This window comes from Genypterus blacodes, unplaced genomic scaffold (assembly GCF_046128005.1).
Source record: "Genypterus blacodes isolate CSIRO-AG114 ecotype Tasmania unplaced genomic scaffold, CSIRO-AGI_Gbla_v1 ptg000008l_1, whole genome shotgun sequence".
NCBI classification, from domain to species: Eukaryota; Metazoa; Chordata; class Actinopteri; order Ophidiiformes; family Ophidiidae; genus Genypterus; species Genypterus blacodes.
Window position 1 is genome coordinate 3558624 of NW_027466822.1, and position 23593 is coordinate 3582216.

Consider the following 23593-nt stretch of genomic DNA (forward strand, 5'->3'; position numbering starts at 1 on the left):
TTTTAAATGGCAGAAGTCAGAACATGCAAGCCAAACAAGAATGTCTACATTTTGTAAAATTGTGTCAACTTTAGTTTAGACAGGATTTAAAAATAATCTAATCCTGATTCAAACTTTTAGTGCTGCATTTTCCACAACAAGGAAACTATGGTGAGCAAGTGATGTAAAATGAAATATATTTGATTGAGTGGGCTTAATTTCTTTTAGGGCTTTACATCTCAATGTAACTCTATCTAAATATATAGACTGACAAAAAGACGGACAGATAGATATATGGATAGATTTATTTCAGAGTTAAGGTGCAAAATTACTTCAGACTCTAGTCTGTTTGTGTGCCACTTTTCATGAGTTTAGGCTGTAGTGCATCTCTGTGTCCACTGGGTGGCAGTAGTGAGGGTGGTTGTTGATGCTCGAGGCTCTCCTCCTCTCCTGCATCAGGACAGCAGCACCAACTTCCTGTCATCACTGTTCGGTGGAGCGCAGCTTGGCCATCGCCATCCGAGGGGCTTGTGACTCTGCAGTCCCGGGGAGCAGGGAGACAGTGTTGTGTATGACTTGGAGAGACGACTCCGTGCAGTAGCCATCATAAATGTGGATTATTTACATCGGTGGGACAAGCCTTTCCCGCCTGCTCGCCTCTCACCGACTCCGAGCGGCCGACTCGGTTCACAAGCGTTGCCGCAGATAGCGTCAGTGGAGCGGGTTGATGGCCCGACTGCTATCCGCCCTGGCCTTCATCACCAGCAGCCGCCAGATTGCCTGCTAGAAAGGAACGCTGAGCGGAGCCGCAGTGTCGAGTGGCTTGAAACCCCGCAGGAACACCGGAAGGCTGGGGCTGCAGAGCGGAGATTGCTGTATCGTTCCGGCTGGAGAGAGTGGATGAGCAGCGCGACTCGACACAGAGATGGCTGTTCTCAAACTGGCCGAGCAGGTAAAGCTGCTAACTACTGTTAGCTCAATCTGACAATTGAATGAAACGGCCAACGCGGTGTTTTTCGCACCATTCGTTTCAGTTTGGTCGTAATGTAAGTACCGGCTATCGCGGGGGGTGTCTTGTTGATGTTTGGTTTATGGTAGCGCACAAAAACACAACAGAGAAAACCAAATTCCTGCGTTTTAGATTTGCTTCTGTTTTTATGAGCTAAACACATCGCTGTGTGTTGAATGGGGTCACTGCTCACACACTTCCTGTTCTGTTCTGGCTAGCTAGCATTCCCTCAGCTGCTCATGAGTAGTTGTCATTAACGTTTTCACTGGAGCTATATATTTTTTTATACTTTTCATAGCAGGAACAGGTGTAATTTAGGACATTAACTATGGCCCTGTTCCGTTTAGGTGTCTTAAGAGAGCCATAATGAATCCTGACTGAGCTAAATGGAATGCAGTCATCAGTAATGTCATTAGTTTCAACTTGTTTGAGAAGTCAGAATGTCTACACTGTAAAAAGGTTTATTGATTTGAACAGATAGATGCATACATACATACCTACCAGGCTAGTATAGACCATGCTCCATTAGGACTCCTAACCACAGCAAACTACAAGAGACAAGTACATCCATCATTGGAATTGTCTATGACCTAAATATATATTTCTGCCGAGGGTCTTTGCTACATCTTGGACATGGGGGAAGGGTTAAACATGGCCACTCTAGAAGAAGAGGAAACTTTATTGGGTCAAAACACATCATCTGAAATTTGTCTTGCCTGCCCCTCTTACATATCACAACACACACATTACAGAGGGGTCAGCGCAGGCTGGGGCAGTTTGGGGTTTGGTGCCTCGGCAGTCCCCTGGAGGCAAACTGACGCCTTTACGGTCCATACAGGCACTCTGGGACTCATACAGGGACTCGAACCCGAGACCCTCCAGTTCCCAAGCTGAGTCCCCTACTGAGCTACTGCCACTACACGATCTTCGCCTACAAGACGCCCAGACTGACATGACATGTTAGTTTACATTTCATCACACAAGAAGTGAAAGACCGTGTGTTGATAGAATCCCGATGTGTTTGCTCTCATTAGCTGTTTCCTTTGTTAGTCACAGTATTATACACACCAAATATTCGGAAGACAAGTCCAGATTTAGAATGTAAGCCAGAGCATGTGCTGTGTTATTAGAAATGCCTCGTCTGATGCAGCGTTCAGACATATCTGTTCTGTATCAACTTGAAGGAGTGGGGAGGTAGAATGCAGTTCTTCCTTTTTCTAATCTATTTTTACGTAACTGGAAATGTGGGACTTCCTGTTATCAACACGTTGATGAGGCCTGATAACTACAAATGATTTGGTTCACAGACAGTTAAGCTTGCACTGTGCCTTGACAGTCATATCACAAAGATCTTTTTTCATGTGCTCACCAACAGTGGCTCATGTGACAGTCTGCTAAGGTCACCAAGTATTTCCCTCTACTCTTTACCTAATATAGTACCAAGTGTACATCCGGTCTCCTGCTTCCTACACCGATGTCATTTCAACAGCAAGTTATTTGGGTTCATCCACTGTATCTGATCTCTGCCTTTTTATTGAGGCAAACAGAACGGAAACATCAGCTATATACTAGGTTGCATAATTTAGTTCATTTTATTCTGTAAGGACAAGATCACTGTCTCCTTTGAAGCACAATTTGAAATAAGCCATGCTTCATCATTTTATCATTCATTCACGTTGTTCTTTGGAGCAGAAATTTAGAATAGCATGGTAATATTCTGCTCTTTTATTTCAAAATTTGGAGGAAACTTAACTGTCAGAACCAAGGGAGTACGTTTAGATCCAAATGTGGGCATGGCTATTAAAGGGGACATTTTCAAATTCTTATTTTCATTAAAGTTTCTATCTAATCTGCAATATCCGCAAAAATACAGCCATCACTTCTACTCTCCAAATGATACCAAATGAGGTACTGTGTCCTTCTTGCCCCATTTCAAAAAGCCCTGTTGGCCATTCATGGAAAATGAAACGTGTAAAAACGGCCAAACACTTGCACTTGTAGTGGATATGTCTAAACAGCAACATAGGCAAGTCCATCCCACTGTCACATGAAGTGAACAGGTTTGAAAACTACAAGGAAAAGTCAAAAACTTCAATTACAGGGCTGACAGATGCACCTACGAGTTGCACTTTTAGGGGAAGGAGATGAGCTGATTAGTGGCCTGTCAGCTTAGTCATCAAAGGAAACAACCACAGAAGGACATTAAGTATGTTGGTGTGTTTTTAAGCTCAGAGCATGACAGGGTTTGTGTGTTTGCTGCCTGTTGATAGGATGACACCAGTGCTTATCTGATGGAGGACGTTTGTAGAGGATAAGAAAAAGAGAGAGGAAGACACAGTAGAAGGGGAAATGAGCTTGTCTGTGTTGTCATTGGGGGGGGATGGGAGTCTGAATCTGTTCCGCTGAGAGCAACCGTGATAGGATTGGATGATTTTGTAACACTGCTTGTTGAAACCAGGTTTGAAGGAAATCTGTTCTGCCTTAAACCCCTATTCACAATGTACTGTACATTTGAGCTAAATTCAGAAATACAGCAGGTTGAAATGATTTTTGAAATGACCTTTTTTATGTTTGGGTCACAGATTGTTTAGTAGAACTTAAAACATGTTTTGGTATATTTACTTTTACGTTGATATGTAAAACTATTCTTATTACTTGAGTGAATGAGTGTTTCCTGTCAGGTTTCATAATGTCAGTAATGCAATAAGTCACATTACTTGTCCAGCCTTGCCTTTAAGGTTAATGAGAAATATTTAGAAATTTAGGAATGAGAAAGTGTGCGTGCGTTGACAATAGCGGATGTGTTTGAGGGGATGTCTCATTTATGGTTTTGAAGGCAATGCGCGCACGCACACACACATGACACACACTCTCTCCTTCCCTTTTTTATTCTCAATGCTCCAACGATCAGGTCCCCATGGTAATCACAGACACTAGCACTGTGTCCTGCGTGTGTGTGTGTGTGCATGCCTGCAAGAATGTGTTTGTGTGAGTGCATGCTGGGCACTTGAAAGAATGCTGCCAAATGTTAGCTGCTTGTTTAAAGTCACAGCCCTCCTGACCATTTGGGGGCCTCGTTCACTCTCTGCAGGCTGTAGCTTCTTTTTGTATAACACTGATAATGCTTGATTCCCGCTTGATCAGCTGATGCAATATTTGGACACACTGGAATAAACCACACTGTCAGAAGGGATCACTGGGGAAGATAGTAGAATTGATCCTATGACCAACATGAGCACCGTGCTCTCTCCTTTCATCCGCCAGCAACAGTATTCTGTAATGTTGGTACTGCTTCCTGCTTTCTTTGGTGCATTGAATTATTGCTCAAGGTAAGAATGCGTGGAACTGCATCCAGACAACACTGGGAGCTGCAGTGCATGAATGATTGTGGTGTGTGTTTGTTTTCCGGCAGGAAACCTCAAAATGTAATGGTCAGATTTAGACAAAACCTCACAGATGGGGGGGTCAAGGAAGAGTTGATACACATTTCCACATACTTTTACATTATGTGCCATTCATGCCTGTTGTCAAAAGTGAAGCCTAAAAACATTCAGGCTTATAATTCCTACAAACAGATGCAATTCAGTCCACAACCAGATTATGATACAAGACCTGATGCATACAAATCTCTGCTCAGGCGTGCATCAACTACTGCCATCACCCTACAAATACATCCAGTCAAAGACCACCAATGTTATCAATCAAGGTCCAGAAGAAGAGGATGTCTTCACTAGTGTACAATAAACCCCTTTTTCAATAAACCAAGCAGGCCCAGATCTAAAGGTGCAAATGTACAGCATCATTACTTTGAAATAGGATGATGTGGCAGTACACCCAATTACAGTTCAAGGCTCAGTGCATGAAGAAGTGGTCTTTATTTAGTTTGTTTGTAATTACTTGCGTGTGTGCACCGTTAGTAAAGCAGAAGTGAAAGCCATCCTTTGTGGTTCTGCTCATTGGAGTTTCTGAGAAGGAGATACTGTGCAAGAGGAAGTGAGGCATGAGGTGCAGAAACACACAGGAAGCCAAGCGTGGCCTCTGCACGATCTGATTCATCAGCACCACGTCTAACCTGCTGCCAAAATGTATAAATGTCTGTGCTGCTCTATTTCAATTGTATTTACAGTCTATAGATTTTTAATGATAAGACAAACTTGATATCCTGGTTTAGACCTGGAATAACCCACACGTGTAAAGGGTTTAGTTTCATAGAGATGAACTCAAAGCAATGTCTTGTTTATGTTTACAGATGGATAGGAGGATTAGAGCTCATTTGATTTATGCCCAGTCTGAGTGTAATGTCAGCATTGGGTGCCTTTTACTTTGTGTTGTTATGGTAGCATGAGAGCACTTCCTGTTGGATGCTGGTTTTTGATGATAGGTAGTCTGTGTCTGCATTATGTATGTGTACCTGTATGCTGTATTTACCTCATGTTGCTTATCCTGGAAAGAAAGTAGGGGTGTCCGAGGAAAGACATTCAGATCCAAGGGCAGCCAGAATTGTTTTGTTTTTTATCATTGCATCATGCAGCCTATTTCTCCAGTAATATTTTGGATTTGTGTAAGGATCTGGATCTGGTAGACTAAAGTATCTGCTTGGGTGGGGGCTTATTAATAGAAGTGCTGTACAATAAAAAGCACAGAGGTGTAACAACTACTGTGTTAGCGAGAGGATGCGGAGGCAGCAAGCAAAAAGGAATGAATACAGGGAGAGATTCAGAAAAACATTATTATAACTGTTTCTCTCCCCAAGCCACTAGTGTTCAGTTATCAGGCTCCTCTCTTGTCTCACCCTCTATGCATTTAGAACTTTCCTTTTTGATAAAGCTTATAGTTAGGGCCAGGCCAGGCTTGCCTTGGACCAGGCCCTAGTTATGCTGCTCTCACAGGTTGTTGTGGAAGCCTGTCTTGTAGAGATGAAGACCCTTCTCAACTGGGCAGCTACTCAGCTATTACTATTAATATCACTAGACATAGTTACACTTCGTTAACAACACTATCGTTAACAACACTATTATTGTTGTTGCTGTGCTTCTCTGTGTGTCTCGTAAAGTGCCTGAAGATAACCTTTGTTGAGATTTGGAGCTATATAAATAATAATAAATAATGAAGTTGAATTGAACATTGTTATTAGAAGACACATTTTGTCTAAGCTTGTTTTGCTTTAGTGGAACTATGAGCTTTTATGATTACCTTTCTACTCTGTATTGCCTCAAATGTTCCTGTCGGGAAGGCTTTCTTTATATCTCAGCACAGGCAGTAAACATAGTTGTGTTGGTGATAAAGAACATTTTTATGCACAGACTGACGTAGCCAACAGTTCCCTCTGCTACAACTTTTGTAAACAAAGCCGTTACTCTCTATCTCCCGCACGCACGTGCGTGCAAGCAACAACTACTCCAAACCACCGAGGCCTTTGCTATACCCTTTTTACTGTTATACAATATCCAGGAAATATGCCCTCACTTGCCCTCATTTTGCTCTGGTTTTGATAAATGTAGTGACTGCTTAAAGTGATCCACATCTGTACTAGTGTGTGTGTGTGTGTGTGTGTGTGTGTGTGTGTGTGTGTGTGTGTGTGTGTGTGTGTGTGTGTGTGTGTGTGTGTGTGTGTGTGTGTGTGTGTGTGTGTGTGTGTGTGTGTGTGTGTGTGTGTGTGTGTGTGTGTGTGTGTTACATGTTTTCATTTTTTCCATTTGATTGAGTTTCTTTCTGTCTTTCCCTCTCCCCCCAGCCTCTGCTCATCCAGGCTATTTTCAGTGGAGACGCTGAAGAGATCCGCATGCTCATCTACAAGTCTGAGGACATCAACACTCTGGTGAGGCCACAACTCTGCCAATTTATGTAATGCACATTGCGTATAGGGTCATCTTGCAGAGTATACCTAGCTTTAACACAAACAACTACAAATGCATCATTTCTTCACCCGCGTATCGGCTCAGAATCTGCTTCTTCCTCTCTCACTATTGTCCTATTCTCCTCACTCTGGTATTTTGTCTCTTTTGTTGGCTGTTATAGGACAACCTCATGTCATTGTCACTGTCATTGTCCATTTTACGTGTGCTTTTGTTGTCACTCACCTCACATGAGTGTATGTATGTATGTAAGAGAATTTGTTGGTCTTCCAGAACATGTATTGGAATATTCTGGCAAAACTGTTGCATAGATATTCAATTATTAGGCATATTCACTAGAGTATTGGAATTTCTTCACCCTGGCGGTTACAACAAGTACTTCCAACCAAGAGAGCCAATATTTATGACCTCTACATACCTCTACGTAAATTGTTGGTCAAGTTAATCAGTCCAAATGCCAACAAAGAACACTCCCAACTCAATTTGTTCTTGATTATCAGCATAATGTGTTCCTTAAGCAGTAGGTTCCAGCCCTACATGGACGCCTGGAGTAATCAGGGTATACAGTATGTAAGTGTGTCTGTGTGAGTGAACAGGCAAGCAAGCTACTCAGGGAAACACCAAGTTCAAACCACAGTACAGAGTATAGCGCAATTGTAAAATAGGGACCCCATGACATGTGGATCTGTAACTGTAAGTATGTGTATTTACTGAGGCCAAGTTCCACTTCTACATACTTCTAGGTCCAGTGTATATCAAGCTACTTTGTTGTTGTTAGCCAAACTTGGACATTGGGTATAGAGTTGCCAACTTTGTCTGTGGGTATCTGCACCTTTATGTCTGATTTCTATGAGATTTCATCCTAACTAACAATATCACCAACCTATTTTCCCAATATGTCAAGCAATCAGTATCAGTGAAGAGTGGAAATCAAAATAATCAGAATGTAGTAATGACTAAAATGATCTTTATCTCAAACTAAATTCCATTCTCAGGATGCAGAGAAGCGGACCCCGCTCCATGCAGCAGCCTTTCTGGGCGATGCTGAGATCACTGAGGTCCTCATCCTCTCAGGTACAATTCCTCCCTCTATTTCCCATTCTAGAAACCTCTCTTAGCAGCTACTCCTCTCCCTCATCCACCTCCTCAGCATGTCTGTCCTGTGCTGACACCCCTTCGCCTTCTTTTCATATACCTCCAACATTGAGGTTTTCCCAGCTCTTAACAGAGAAGGAGAATATGGTTTTGAGGACTTGGATTTTCTTAAATAGAGTTAAATGTTGTTTTTAAACCATGTACTGAAATAAATAGTTTTTTATGTAAAAAGTCCTGAATCCATGTTGGTGAAAATGAAGCTTCCTCTTGTGAAAAACTGTTCTTTTTAATCTTTTTAACTTAATCTTGACATCACAGTGTGCTTGGTAGAGCTGGAGTTTTTCTTCATCAGTGTCTTATTTAAATTTTTTCCCCTGTTCCTCTTGGCTCTCCTATCTTGGCAGGAGCACGGGTCAATGCCAAAGATAATATGTGGCTCACTCCTCTACATCGCTCTGTGGCGTCCCGGAGTGAGGTGAATACGCACAGACACACACACACACACACACACAGACTCACAAGTTGATATGATGTAAGATCATCAGTGACACAGACTGACACATCTCATTGCATTTATCTGAAAACAGAGCCTCTCTTGGGATTCTTACATTATATTCTCAATCAATATAAAGCAGCTTTGTTTTTGTTAGCAACATAAAGTGGGTCAAAGCAATTTATCAGGTTAATCACACTAAACTGCTAATTCAACATGGCTGGAAGCTGATTTTCCCTGGGACCAATGTTTCTATAAATCCAGGCCTTCCATAAAATTATGAATTTAATGGAACATTCTGTAATGTAAGAATGTGTGTAGATGGGGACAATTCTGTCTCTAAATAATGTCTAATACTAATACTTATGAGTATCAATAGCATGTTAAGGTATTAAAAGGGTTAGGTATTACATTTCTACAGTTACACTACAAGGCTGAATCTGTGAATTTGTGTCTTAGGTTTCACATTTATCTTTCCACTTTAAATAGTTATATATGGTTTCCTATCAGTATTAACCTCCCTTTGTACTTATTTTAATCTGCATGAATTGGCCTGGATCAATTGCCTGTCATGTTAAAATAGAAAGCAGTTTTTTCCTGCTCGCTACTTCAAGGATGTTTTGCGTGAGTTCTGTATAAGTAAGTTATTTATCTATACACACACACTTTCCCTCAGGAGGCTGTGCGCGTGTTGATCCGTCACTCAGCTGACGTGAACGCACGGGACAAGAACTGGCAGACGCCCCTGCATGTAGCTGCTGCTAACAACGCACTGCGATGTGCTGAGGTGATCATTCCCCTGCTGAGTAGTGTCAACGTATCAGACCGGGGTGGACGCACCGCCCTGCACCATGCTGCCCTTAACGGACACACAGAGGTATTGCAGAAAGACTATACTTACCCAGTCACGGTCACAAGTGTGTGTTCTTAGTATAATCACTTTAATTGGATCCTGGCTGCAATACAGTTTGACAAACCCTTGTGCTATTTTGGATCAAAGCTTTGTTTGAGGAAACAGGTGGGTGTTGCTGTGCTGTTGGTGAAGTTTATAATCTCAATGTCTTAACATATATTATATTGGATTGTATTATACTGTACTATATTCATACATAGGCATAATCTGAGTTTAACAACGACAGAAGGCTCAGACATCCAAAAATAGAAGGAATGTATCCTTTTTTATTTCTACTTGATAGTGTTTCCACAACAGCTGACCAAGTGACCATCAGTACTTTCAATGCCGTTAAAGACCATAGCCCTCTCTCTCTCTCTCTCTCTCTCTCTCTCTCTCTCTCTCTCTCTCTCTCTCTCTCTCTCTCTCTCTCTCTCTCTCTCTCTCTCTCTCTCTCTCTCTGTCAGATGGTAAACCTCCTCCTTGCAAAGGGAGCCAACATCAATGCCTTTGATAAGAAGGATGGCCGGGCACTTCACTGGGCAGCATTCATGGGTAAAGAATATCACACATGATGTCATTTCCTACAAGCCAGCTGATAGGCTCTCAACTTTCTTGGATTAGCTGGTGTCAGTTTTCTGGGAACAAGGTTCTCCTATTTATCCAGTCCTTCCCTTTAAAAACAAGCACCTGCCCTTAATCTTCCCAAATCCTGGGAAATTTGACGAGTGGTTCCCTAACTTTTTCTGCAGAGCCCCCTTTTGGAGATAAGAAAATCTTATATAAAAAATAAATAAATAAATAATAAAGTAACAAATCACCTTAACAGTGGAATTATTTAAAGTCTAACTGTGTAATACTGTGTAACTTTTACTTGTAACAGCATTTCTGCTTGTCATGCAATACCTCTGCACGCCCCCCACTTTGGGAACAACTGGACTAGTGGATTTGTAAAAACAACATAATAAACAAATGAACTTAGTATCCTATTGTGTAGGGAAAGTGATATTTAATATTGAATATTGAATTGATAATATGATCACTTTAATCTGAGCTCTCCATTTAGAGTCTGGCGGCCAGTTTAGTGTGTATGAATGAGCAGGAAAATTGACTTATGTTCCAGGTCTGAATTGTGGATAGCTGCAGACACTCCCATTTATAGGGGAATGCTGCCCCACACACATTAGACACCTGAGAGGGCCTCAAGTGAGTGTGAATATGGAGAAGTGCAGTTTTGATCAACTCTACACTGAGCCTTTGCTCCATAGAACACAAGAATACTCTCAACTCCATCAACATCTCATATATACCATATAACAGCTCTGTCTTCATTTTTCTTCTTCTCTTCTCTTTGGGTGCTGCTCTGTCCTATGCAGGTCATTTGGACGTTGTGTGTCTGTTGGTGAATCAGGGAGCAGAGATCAGCTGTAAAGACAAACGTGGATACACTCCCCTTCACACAGCGGCCTCTAGTGGGCAGATAGCAGTGGTTAAACACCTGCTTAACTTGGCTGTGGAGGTCAGTACACACACACATTTGGTTCCACTCACAAATCGTCAATATGCTGTAGCAACCTTTCTGTTAACCCAATAAAATGCCACATATTGAATGTACAATGACCAACATGCATAGAAGCCAAATCTCCGTCATTCTTGATTAAGCGAAATGCCGACAAGACACTTTTCCTTGACTATAACATTATTGTTTTCTCTGTGCGACTGCAGATCGATGAGTCCAATGCGTTTGGGAACACAGCACTCCATTTGGCCTGTTTTAATGGTCAGGATGCAGTCGTCAGCGAACTGATCGACTATGGTGCCAACGTCAGCCAGCCCAACAACAAGGGCTTCACCCCACTGCACTTTGCTGCCGCCTCCACACACGGAGCGCTCTGTCTGGAATTCCTGGTCAACAATGGGGCCGATGTCAACGTACAGGTAAACTGGCTGAATCGCTGTTGTGTGCCTATAGACTTTTAAGTCTTGTTTATCAAAGTAATCAAAAGCAATGTGGTCAACATATTGTGGACAAAGGCCTCCATTTGCACCTTGCATTGACATGGGATCACTACCTAGATTATGCAGGACAGAATTGGGGTGGTGAGGAAGAAGTCGGGTGATATTACAGAGGTGGAAGAAGGCAATCTGGGATATGTTGTTGATGTGAGATGCAAAACAGAAAATGGTCAAGAATGACACAGACTGAAGTTGTTAGGAAACATACAAGTGTGTTTAGGGCAGAACCCAGATTTAAATGGCTCAAGATGATTATTGCTTTCCATGTGAGATTGAATTAGTAATGCAACAACCACTCTGGTATCTGATGTTTCTCTCCTCACACTGATTTCAGAGTCGAGATGGAAAGAGTCCCCTTCACATGACAGCTGTTCATGGACGATTCACTCGCTCCCAGACCCTCATCCAGAACGGTGAGACCTTTTGTGGGTTTTTTGGTTTGTCTTGTTTTTCCGGACCTCTCGGAGTTCCACTCCAGTGGCCAGTCTTGGAGTTCCTCCTAGATTTCCACTTGGTAGACAGTCAGTCTAAGTTTTTTATTTTCTAGGTGGGGAGATCGATAGTGTGGACAAGGATGGCAACACCCCTCTGCACATTGCTGCCCGCTACGGTCATGAACTTCTCATCAACACACTCATCACCAGTGGAGCAGACTGCACAAGGTTTGGATTTATTCACCTGTTGATAAAACTATTCAACTATGAAAACAAAATATACAGTATATCAAAGTTAATTCACTGACACGGAAGACATTATGTCTACAATCTACAAATTATTTTTGATGTATTGTTTAGTGTATAAAATGTTGATGAAGTAAATGAAATGGTTGAACATATCCATCACAAATTTCCAGAGCTAAGATTAGTAGTTTATTAGTTCTGTCTTTTTGCATCATTTCTCAAAGGCGAGGAGTCCATGGCATGTTCCCTCTCCACCTGGCAGCCTTGAACGCCCACTCGGACTGCTGCCGGAAGCTTCTGTCATCAGGTATACAGAGACCCCTTTTACACCATACATTACAATAAAATCATATCAGGATATATAACGTATCCTGATATGACATTTGATGACCGTACTTGCATTTAGACCTTGCTTCAACTCGCAACACGTCTGGTTATCTGGATGCTGACTGGCTGGTTGTTGTATCTCAGTAGGCGGTTGTTACACCATGAACGCCTGTGCTCCTTGCTCCATGAATGATCTTTCATTTTTATAAAGTACTACGTTTTTGTGGTACCCATTTAAAGCAAGTCTCAACTCCCATTTTAGATAACTGAATGCAAACAGGCGAGCTTTGAAAGACGATTACCATAAATTACCATATTTGTTGGATGAAGCCCAAACATGTCCGTAGGTCGGTAGGTGTCTGTAAAACTTAGCGTATGTATGCACACAACTATGTTTGTGTTTGCTATATGCATGTCTAGCATTGTGCGCTCTCCCCTAACTTTTCCTTTATTCTCTACCGCCTCCTCTTGCCCCGCCCATTTCCCTTCTCCCTGTGGCTGCTGTTGTGTTTTGTCCGGCTGTCCCTGCCCTCATCAGGTCGGAGGTTTAGCATAATGTGTAACGACTCGGTCCTGTCTGCAGGCTTCCAGATTGACACTCCGGACAGCCTCGGGAGGACGTGCCTGCATGCTGCTGCTGCCGGAGGGTGAGCCTTAGAAAAGCTTAGAAATGCTAAGATGGAGCACTGAATGTTGTGCTTTTGAGTGTTTGAGTGGATACGTCGTTTATATTTCTCATACCCCCCCTCCACTTTCTGTTTATGCAGTAATGTGGAGTGTGTCAAGTTGCTCCTCAATAGTGGCGGAGACCACAACAGGAGGGACAACTGTGGCAGGTAAGAATGTGTGTTCTGCTCTGGTAGCCTGATGTGGCCCAGTGGGGCTTTGCTGTCTGTTGAATATCTTGATCAAGTGGTGATCAAAGTATTGAATGCACAATTCCTACGATCATGGAAATCCTGGAAAAGTGATGGAAAATTTAAATTAGTTTTCCAGGCTTTGAAAATATGTTAATATTATATTCAAGTCAATATGAGAGTATCTCAGACCTGGAAACAAGTGTGGGGAAACCCATAGAACATGTGGACATGTGGACATGTGGACATGTGGACATGTGGACATAGAAACAGGAAGAATTTGTACACTCTTCACCTCACCTACAGCTTACCAATGTTACTTGCAGCATCAAGGCCACAAGCAACACTACATTTCGCTTTCCAACAACAAAGTACTATCCAAATAAATGTGGGCAAAACTTTTTGAAATGAGTGAGGTGTTGTTGTTTTCACTTGTTCAATTCACTCCATCACGTTGCCATCCAGATGTAATCTTGTGAAGAAAGATGTATAGAAACCATTGTTGGTCTGTTGGTTCTAAAAATATTTCCCTCAGCATTTTTACATTAGTACTTTGCATTGCATTGTGTGTGCGTGTGTCTGGTGGAGTGTTAATCCATATTTCCTTTCTTCTCTGTTATTTCCAAGGACTCCCCTCCACTATGCAGCTGCTAGCCGTCACTACCAGTGTCTGCAGACTCTGGTGGCTTGTGGCACCGCCATCAATGCCACTGACCAGTGGGGGCGCTCTGCCCTGCACCATGCCGCGGCCTCAGATCTGGACAGGAGGTGAGTGACACATGCTACAAATCAACCCATACTCATTCATTCCTCTTCTTATATACTTCTTATTTTGGCCTGCATCTGAGGACTGTTTTAATCATCACTTATCACAACTTATCTATTGATTTCTTTATTAGTTAATGTATAAATGTATAAAACAAAAGCCAGAGGTTAAATCAAGGCCATGTAATGCTAGTGGTGGTTCTGTCTGGCTTCACACAGTGTCCACTTGGAGTTGGTGCCATTTGAAGTTGTTACCATTAGGAGCAACCATCTGGAGAAAGAGGTTTTTGTTTGTGTCTTGATGATGTTTTGGTCCTCCCTTCTCCCTTCCTCCCCCTGTCCTGTCCCTCCTCAGGCGCCGTGTGGCTTTGGAGCCGGAGAGTGAAGGAGTTCAGGCTGAGAGGGAGAAAGAGGCTGCACTGTGAGTCTGCAGTGAACCGTACATGAAGATACACAGCAAACCAGCTTATTAGTGTGTACAATCCAACGCACCAGTCCTGCATCCTACCTTTGCAAAGCTTCTAATGTTCAGGTTTTTTGACAGAGTTGGTATTGTTATGCTAGAAACATCTGAGGGAGAGTTTTTGTGAAACTCCTGTGAGCGAAGAGTTGATGACATTTGGTCCAGACACTGATCTAGATCTTTGCCAGGGATCATATCTATGGCAACTGAACATTGATTGACTAAAAATGATTTGTACAATACTGCTACACAATTACTAGCATAAATATTTGTACACATCTAATTTCGCGCCAATGACAGTAAAGGTTTATGTGGCAAATATAATGTTGGCAAACAAAGACAATCAGAGGACCTTTGGCCTTTGCTGTTGAATAAACTCTCCAAGTGAACTGGAGTCTATAGAAAAGTCTCTGTCACTTGTGTTTGTAGATGAGAGTTTAATAGCTCTGTGACAGTGTTAATGAAAAGGTAATGGTTGAGTAGATCTCCCTTAGAGACAAAATACAACCACCTATGCTCTTTGTGTGTTTCTGTCGGTATCTAACCTATACAGGCCATGGTATTGTTCCCTACAAGCTTGTGCTGTGCTGTGCAGACAAACACACTGTCTAAACACAGGAGCAGCACAATAAACTGAGAGCAACAAACACACAGAGATACTCCCACTCAAGCTGCTGAATCTGATGCAGTTGGACTTGCCACGTATTTTTCCACAGGCACTCCAAATCTTGTCTCCACTAAACTGACATTAGACATGCCCTCGAGGAGTGTGTGTATGTGGTGTTCAATTACAATGGAGTTGTGTCTTTTTCCAGATGTTTGGAGTTCCTGCTGCAGAGTGAAGCTACTGCTTCTCTGAAAGACAAACAGGGCTACAGTCCTGTCCACTACGCTGCAGCCTACGGACACAGGCATTGTCTGGAGCTGGTCAGTTTACACATACACACTTCCACTCACACACCACACATTCACCCGTGTTGGAAAGTTGCTAGTTACATAGAGAGAAGGGTCGCATTGTGGAATAGTGACTCCAGATGATTATTATTATGATGCTCAGTGCTCTGCTCTGCCATGATTTGAAGCTCAATCACTTGTGTGTGTTGTGCAGCTGCTGGACAGAGATGAGAGTCACCAACGGGACCCCAAGACCCTTTACGCCAGGAGCCCGCTGCACCTTGCTGTGAGTTGTGTACACACACACACACACACACACACACACACACACACACACACACACACAAAGTAGGTTGACATCTGCGTAGTGACAAAGTCGTCATGTACACTTTGGAATCCAAGGAAAGTGAATCTTAGGCAACTGGACTTGCTGCTAAAGGCTTGAAGATGTTTCACCTCTCATCCTAAAGGCTTCTTCAGTTCAGTACTTTGGAATTACCTCCATTTCTGCCACGCTCATTGAATGTAGGTCGATCTTCAGCTAGGTCGTATCAATAATCACATTCTGCTTGCAAATAGGAAACAAAACAATGACTGTACTTGTTAATACTGAAACACAATTCACTCTATTTAAAAAGTAACTGGGAATAAATGCTACAAGCTCAACCCAACTATAGCAATTGTAGGTAGCATGATGGAGTTACAGAATTATCTCAGAAGAAGAAAAGCTATGTCTAGACCAGAACTCAGAAGCCTCCACATTTTCAAGTGCCTCCATGCAGACCATCTTAATATTGTGAAACCTCTTCAAAACCTTACAAAGGAAATTAATATTATTATTGCACATTTTTCTCTGCTTCTCTCTCTCTCTCTCTCTCTCTCTCTCTCTCTCTCTCTCCATGTTACAACAGCAAAGTGGATAGTGCAAAGCGAAAAAGGGCATTAAGATAAAAAATAAGAGCCTAACAAAAGTACAACAATACAACATATGGCGTGAGTGTGTAGTTAGTTTATGTTTTTTCACAATCTTCTCTGAATTTCTGTTCTTTAAGCTCTAGTTTACTCTAGTTCTTACCTTTTCTTGGCAACCCTTCCATCAGAAACTACTCCAGCTCTCCAGTTATAGTTGTAACATGAAATGAAAAGCACCCGATGCAAAAGCCACTACAGCTGTCTTCCTGTTTGGCCTCTTCAAGACCGCTGCCATTAAAATCTGTATGATATATATATGTGTGTGTGTGTGTGTTCTTTCTGCAGGCATACCACGGCCACGCCCAGGCTCTGGAGGTGCTGCTGCAGGGGGACAGGGAGGTGGACCAAGGAGACGAGGCCGGAAGGACGGCCTTGGCTTTGGCTGCCCTCCGCGGTCACACTGACTGCGTTCACACTCTCCTCAGCCAGGGGGCGTCGCCTCACACCACCGACGCCCAGTACGGACGCACCCCGGTCCATTTGGCAGGTGGGGGTGACAGCCACAGAAAAACTGCAATCAAACTCTCTATTTATCTTTGCTTTTGTGTTTATATTCTTTCTGTCACACTCACAATCCTCTACTGAAGGTTAGTTAAGAATCGGTCAGAGTCGCCATTATAATTCTCACACTTTTTCCTCTTCCTCTCTAGATGTCCGAGCTCTGTATAGTGTGTAGCGTCACTCACTATCTAGGCTCTATGTTTCCTGTTTGGTTTTGTTGTATTCTTTTTTAATTGTAACCACATGACCTCATTTATACGATAGGCAGGAAGACTTCATCTGGAAGTCCTCGCATCACTCATTAGATTTTCATTGCGTCGAGTCTGATTTGATCAATTGTTTTCCAATGTAGTTACATCATTGCAGAACTTCAAAGATGCTTCAGAAAGCAGCAGTTCTCTTTTGCTTCCATTGCAGGGTTTTCTTCCCTCTCTCTCAAAAAACTAATCCCTGGTTTGCACATACAGGTTGTTTCAGGTTTAACCCTGTAAGTAAATAGGTATCAGATATGGACCGCTTAAAGATGATTTGGAAGAGGCTGTCAAAAAAAGATATGAATGGAACAATAAGCCCGTCTCTTCCCCCAGTGATGAATGGGCATACAACATGTGTGCGGCTTCTGCTGGATGAATCAGACAGTGCAGTCCTGGTTGATGCTGCCGACTCTCAGGGACAGTAAGTGAGATCTCTTTTTGTCGGTTGTCCATTTGCTGTTTGTTCTCCATCCTCTTAAAGCAGGTCCTTTTAAAGCGGTTTTAGACCTGCTTTCTCTTTTACGGACTCTTTCTCAGTGCTTTGCGCCTTTTTTGGTTGAACTGTCTCATCCTCACTTCCTCACAGGACTCCTCTGATGCTGGCTGTGGCAGGAGGTCACGTTGACGTTGTGTCGCTAATGCTAGAGAGGGACGCTAATGTCAACAAGGCCGATCAGCACGGCCTCACTGCTCTGCACCTTGGAGTAAGGCCAGTATTACAAATATCATTACACATGCAGATATTATAAGTACGGTAGATTTGTGTCTGCAAAAATGTCTTTAACCCTATAAAAGCACCAAGCACCAACCGAAGGCTCTATGAAGTTGTGCTGGTAATGTTAACAATGGTAAACATGATCATAATATTGAATGTCCAGCATCCCTTTTGTCTGGGACGGTGTTCAATGGCTGTCTTCTGTATTTTCTGTGTTTTCCAGTTGTGGTCAGTTTATGTTACCACTCGAAAAGCCACCGATCATAATGTCTTTGTTTTCCATAGATAGATTCTGTATACTCATCTCCTCACACAAGTCTACATTTAGTTGATGAATTTGTCAGTTTACATTGTTTGACTCACTTATTGTTTTCCTTTTTTCTTATTTTTTGTGTTTTGTAGAGACAAATAACCTAAGATCATGATTTTTTTTAAAAATGCTTAAAAGCAAGGAATCCTTTCAGTAAATGTCCTGTTAACGTTCACAGAATTAGAACAGAGTTTTGTTGGTGCATTTTTCTAAAAAGGAAAAGTTGTTGATGTCATTGCATTAATCTTCAGAGTGTATCGTAAACTAAACAAACCCACGTTGTTCCCCTGCAGCTGCTGTGTGGTCAGGAGGAGTGCATCCAGTGTCTTCTGGAGCAGGAAGCCTCGGTTCTGCTCGGTGACTTGCAGGGTCGTACGCCCATCCACATTGCTGCAGCGCGAGGCCACGCCTCCTGGCTGAGCGATTTGCTGAGCATCGCCTGCTCCGAGCCCCCCTCCCTGCCCCCGCTACGAGACCATAGAGGATACACACCCCTGCATTGGGCCTGCTACTATGGTTAGTACTTCCTGCTCCAGGCAACGCTGTAGTCGTCTGTAAAGGTTGTGAGTGGTGTAGTTTCCTTAGAAACCGGTGGTCTTTCCTTCTCTGTGTACGTGTGTGTGTGTAGGTCATGAGGGGTGTGTGGAGGTGCTATTGGAGCAGAAGGGTTGTCGCTGTATTGATGGGAATGCATTCACTCCTCTGCATTGTGCTGTGTAAGTGACACACAGCTTCTATAAACCTTATCATTGTTTTACACATTTTCACCGACGCTCACTCAAATTTTCTGCATTCAAAAGTTTCCTGGTGCAAAGAGAAGCAACCCTTATTAATGTGTATTCTAATTTTCCTCCAAAGTGACGTTGGAAGTCACTCTTTATCATACAGTCAAGTTCAGTTAGTCAAATATTTGAAAAATGGGTTAACGCTGAATCAAATGACATCATAGCAAACGACGACATTATTTGATGCTATATTAGAGTCAGAAAATGGTAAACCATATCCAGACTGCCAGTTAATGTTCAGGTGTAAAGGGTTGACAGAGGTGAAACGTTTCATTGAGCCACCATGACTCCAGCACGAGATGATGAGGCCTTCAGTGTGTTTGTGTTCAACCTGTCAGGGTGAACGACCACGAGCCTTGTGCGTCACTTCTACTGGAGGCGATGGGATCAGACATAGTTAGCTGCAAGGACTCCAAGGACAGGTGAGACCCCTGAACACAGCACCAAGCCTCCATCGTGGATCATGTGGATTTATTTCTGTTGCTCTCTTCCTCTTCCCTCTTCCTCTTAAGGACTCCTCTCCATGCAGCAGCCTTCTCCGGTCACATTGACTGCGTCCAGTTACTCCTTTCCCACGTCGCACCTGTTGACGCTGTAGATCAGTCAGGGCGCACTGCACTGATGATGGTGGCGGAGAAGGGCGGGCTCGGGGCTCTTGGTACATACGATGCTGCTATACCTCTCTCCTTCTGTGTATCTGATTTAATGTATAAGCTATTTGTGTTCACAGTTCTAACTCTGTCTTGTCCCTCAGAGGTGCTGTTGACCAGCGCCAAAGCCAATCTGGCTTTTAGAGACAAAGACGGCAACACCGCTTTGCACCTGGCTTGCAGTAATGTAAGTAGTCAACCAGCGTGAGGGGGGGGATCTGAACTGTCTTCTTCAATCCTCTTGGCTCAAACTAACCCAGCTTCTTTCTGCTCCAGGGAAATGAGGACTGTGTGTTGTTGATCCTGCAGACGCTCTCTGATCCTGCACTCATTAATGCCACAAATGCAGCGCTGCAAACGTACGTTTACACAACATTACGAGATCCACTATGTTTAAGCCCAGCAGGAAGAGGGCCAGAACATAAAAGGAAGGTGATTATATGACATTCCCTCTGAAATCCTTATGTCTGTCTCTCAGTCCTCTCCACCTGGCTGCTCGCAGCGGCCTGAAGCAGGCGGTCCAGGAGTTGCTGTCCCGAGGAGCCAGCGTCCAAACGGTTGACGAGAACGGTAGGTTAACTCCAAGATGGCTGCCACACACATCCTGGTTTTGTTTCGAGTGTCGGTTGTGAGCAGCATTAGCAACATCTCAGCTGATCCTGTCAGTCCAGATCCATCACATATCAGGGGACGCACTCGACCCACCTTCATCCCCGGCTCCGCCCCTTCAAGCTCTTTTTTATGAGGAAGTAATAAATTACGTCTTAGTTTAAGGGCATCTAAATGTCATAATTGGAGTGTCCCACCTTTGCAGATCCTCGACAGGTGGACTGTGCTCAGCCTCTGATTAAGCAATGCTTGATGTATAACCGGTGAAGTGTGGCGTCGTATCAATCTGTGACTGTGGCCTACTTGCCTTCACCAAGTCACGTCCACGTTTGAATGAAGTGAAAATGTATGTGGAATGTCTTGGAAGCTGAGCTTTGGGGCGACGGATCAAACTGTTGCTTTGTTGCATTTTCTTGATTAGTTGAGTGGTGATGTCGCAGTTGTTCCTGTGTTCTCTGTGTACCCTCGTGTCTGTGTTTGCATCGGTGTGTTCGCTGGCTCAAGACTAATGGAAAGCTGCTCCGTCCCTGCTTTGTCTCCCCCCACGTCCCCCCCTTGTCTTCTGCTTTGCTTCCCCCCACTTCCACTGTGTCCATGTCTTGCCCTTTCCCCCTCTTTCCGTCCTCCTCTTTCCTCCATTTTTCGGGTGTCGTCCGTCCTCCTCTCTCTCTCTGCTTCAGGTCTGACTCCTGCTCTGGCTTGTGCTCCCAGCAAAGAGGTTGCCGACTGTCTGGCTCTCATTTTGGCTACCACGATGCCTTTCTGCTCCCCTTGCAGCTCCGGGGCCCCCTCCCCAGGCTCCCTGCTGAGGCAGCCGCCTCACCGGGCGGGTAAAGGCACAGGTGTCGGCGCTCAAGGCCTACGCAGCATTAGGAACCCATCTGGACCCTCCAGCGAAGGAACCACAGAGAACGATTCTGAGGACTCGGAAACCTTCTGACTCTCTGACCGCCTACCTCCAAGTGTGCACCTCCTTACTTTTTAGCTGTGCGTGTAGATTTCCATGAAATGAGCTACAGAGAGAAGAGGAATTCTCACTTTGAATCCAGTATCATGACTTTAAAAAAGGCCAAATGACCAGAGACCAAACTCCCATCAGACCCAGTTTAAAAAACCTAATATGCTAACGTTACGTAGCATAACATGAAGGTACAGATTAACACGACTTTTCACAAAGATCAGTTTTTCTTTGTGCAGTACTTTAGTTGAGTACAGTACAGCTGGTATGTGGTAACTGTACATACTTTGACATGATAACTTTCGCATGGTAAGAAAAACACAACAAGGATCCATGTAAGTATGCTAGCGCTAAGGCTGCTCGGGTGCTCCAGTGCTTCCATTGATACTCAAGTATAAAATGACTTTTTTTTTATTTGTTTTTGTTTTTTTTGGAAGAGTTGCTTGACTTACATATTTGAGACGATTGCTCAAATTTGTGTAAGTAAACTCAGGCTTTTAGCTGAGGTTGACTGAAGTAAAAGTTACACGCAGGACCAAACATGAGCATACTTGCATATAAACAGCCAATAGTCAAAGCCTTGAAGCAGCGCTAACGCTAAATGCTAGAATCATAACATGCTAACTGAACATGCGAATATGTTCCATCCAGGTTCATAGTTAAATTCCAGTTAGTATTTAGAATAAAGCAAAAAAAAAAAGACAGTTTCTATCAGCCGTGTAGGGAGGATTAACTGAATCTCATCGGTCAAATTTGAGTGAAAACACTGAGGAAATCAGATGAGACATTACACAACATCACTATTTATTCTGGAGAAGCATCAACAGAAAGAGGAAGATGGCCCACACACGGTCGGGCTTTGTCCTCACAGGTGCTTCAATTCTCACAGACCTCGGTACTTGACCTTGAGCCTCAAAGACTTTATAGAGAAAAAAGAAGCCATTTATAACTGTTTGTACAAATGAATCATAAATTAGGCAAAATTAACTCATTCATTTGATTGTTTCTGGGTCGTTAATGTACCAAATATTTGACCTCCACACATAAAAAGCACGTACTGAAGCGCCCTTATTGTGTGGGGGGGAACACACACGTAGCACTTAGTGTTAGTTCACTTAACTGAAGCACAAGTTTGGATTTGACTTTTTTTTTTACTTAGATTTCTAATGTGAAACGAGCAGCCAATGTACGACTCTTGATCTTTCAAATATTGACCAGGATGTAACGGACACAGGGAACAGATACAATTGAATTTCTACTTTTGACGTTAAAGCCTAGAACGTCCCGCTGCACTGCTTCATCGTCCCATCGATGACCTGTTAAGTGTTTGATCTTAAATCTGACCGTGGGCAGCAATACAAAAGAGAAATCAACCACAGTTTTGAATAAATGACGAACTCTTTTAGGTCACTAGGGGGCGTCTCCTGAAATAATAATTGTCACATTTCTTATGGATTATTACATGATGGTACAAATACTGCCTGCACTTCAATGTAAAATAGCACAGGGCCTTGACTTAAAAGGTTTCTCCTTCCTGTTTGTCTACCAGCTATGTGCCACTGTCTCAAACCTGTCAGTGCCTTGTTAAACATCCATTCATTTGAATTTCTTTTGTTCAGAAAGTGTTTTCAATTGAACATTTTGATTATAAAGTGAGAGGTCAAGGTAGACTGATCGGAGGGAGCCATTCTGCCAACCAGGGGCCAGTGTTTCAAAAAATAATCTGGCAGGATAATCCATCCTGAACATTGTCCACATTGTTGTTCCAATTCATCCCAATGTTTGATCACACTTTTGAGTTATTAAGAAAGACTATCAGGTGCAGTGTTATCCAATCAAACTTTGGAAACACTTAAACATCAGTGACATCATTTCAATCACTGAGAGGAAATTTTTTTTTAAACGTTTCTGATTTAAACACTGGCCCCATTTCTGTAGACGGTGCTGAAGTGGCATCACATGTGTTTTACTTTCATGTTGGGTGCGTGTGTGTGTGTGTGTGTGTGTGTGTGTGTGTGTGTGTGCATAACTGTAATATTTGATAATGAACTTGAACTGCTTTTGTATATAGAATTGTTGTGAACACATCTTTTTTTTCCAACAATGAAAATATAAATATTTGTTTCATTTCTTGAGAATGAATATTTCAAAGTTTATTAGATATGGAACAGATGGATATGAGCGTGAAGCCTGATGAGCACAGACCTCGTCTTTGTTTGCCATCTTTGTCTCTACCGTCTGCTAAGAGATTGAAATGTGTGTGTAAGTATTAACTGATGAGAAAATGAGCTTCACCAGTCCTGACAATCGCTGTGCTCATTTGTCTGATGATTTTCATACCAGTTCCGGATGCAGTATGAAAAGCTGAGGCTTTGTCAGCTTTGTTTTATAGAAACTGTACAAATATAAAAACTGTTTAGTTTTCTGTTGTGCTGTTTGTCTTTTTGTTAATTCGCTTTAAATAAAATGGAAGAATCAACCTCATTAATCTGCAGTGGTGTGTAGGACCTTCGG

At 42.9% G+C, this 23593-nt stretch overlaps 1 protein-coding gene across 5 annotated transcripts; it reads left to right on the forward strand.

Moving 5' to 3' along the window:
• Positions 1 to 416: 416 nt before the first annotated feature.
• Positions 417 to 23563, forward strand: ankrd44 (ankyrin repeat domain 44). Of its 5 annotated transcripts, none has more exons than XM_076156509.1 (28): positions 417 to 931; positions 6723 to 6806; positions 7839 to 7917; positions 8343 to 8413; positions 9111 to 9308; positions 9791 to 9878; positions 10700 to 10842; positions 11049 to 11261; positions 11674 to 11752; positions 11887 to 12001; positions 12244 to 12326; positions 12885 to 12993; positions 13114 to 13182; positions 13831 to 13971; positions 14324 to 14389; positions 15247 to 15358; positions 15540 to 15611; positions 16583 to 16784; positions 17386 to 17473; positions 17639 to 17756; positions 18371 to 18593; positions 18706 to 18793; positions 19201 to 19284; positions 19375 to 19520; positions 19617 to 19699; positions 19789 to 19871; positions 19991 to 20082; positions 20802 to 23563. In XM_076156509.1, exons 1-28 carry the CDS (start codon positions 905 to 907, stop codon positions 21059 to 21061), a joined length of 3216 nt encoding a protein of 1071 aa, XP_076012624.1. In that variant the 5' UTR covers positions 417 to 904; the 3' UTR covers positions 21062 to 23563. The 5 variants fall into 5 exon arrangements, with proteins under 5 accessions (XP_076012624.1, XP_076012648.1, XP_076012615.1 ...); XM_076156500.1 differs by having other exon boundaries at positions 418 to 931; positions 9108 to 9308; XM_076156517.1 differs by having other exon boundaries at positions 418 to 931; positions 9108 to 9308; positions 12930 to 12993.
• The last annotated feature ends 30 nt before the right edge of the window (positions 23564 to 23593 follow it).

What these genes read in the sequence shown, in the direction of transcription:
- ankrd44 (XM_076156500.1), top strand. Translation starts at nt 905, where the DNA reads ATGGCTGTTCTCAAACTGGCCGAGCAG. An exon ending in TCACTGCTCTGCACCTTGGA is followed by an intron (nt 17,757 to 18,370) that starts GTAAGGCCAGTA and finishes GTTCCCCTGCAG; the next exon opens with CTGCTGTGTGGTCAGGAGGA. An exon ending in GCATTGGGCCTGCTACTATG is followed by an intron (nt 18,594 to 18,705) that starts GTTAGTACTTCC and finishes GTGTGTGTGTAG; the next exon opens with GTCATGAGGGGTGTGTGGAG.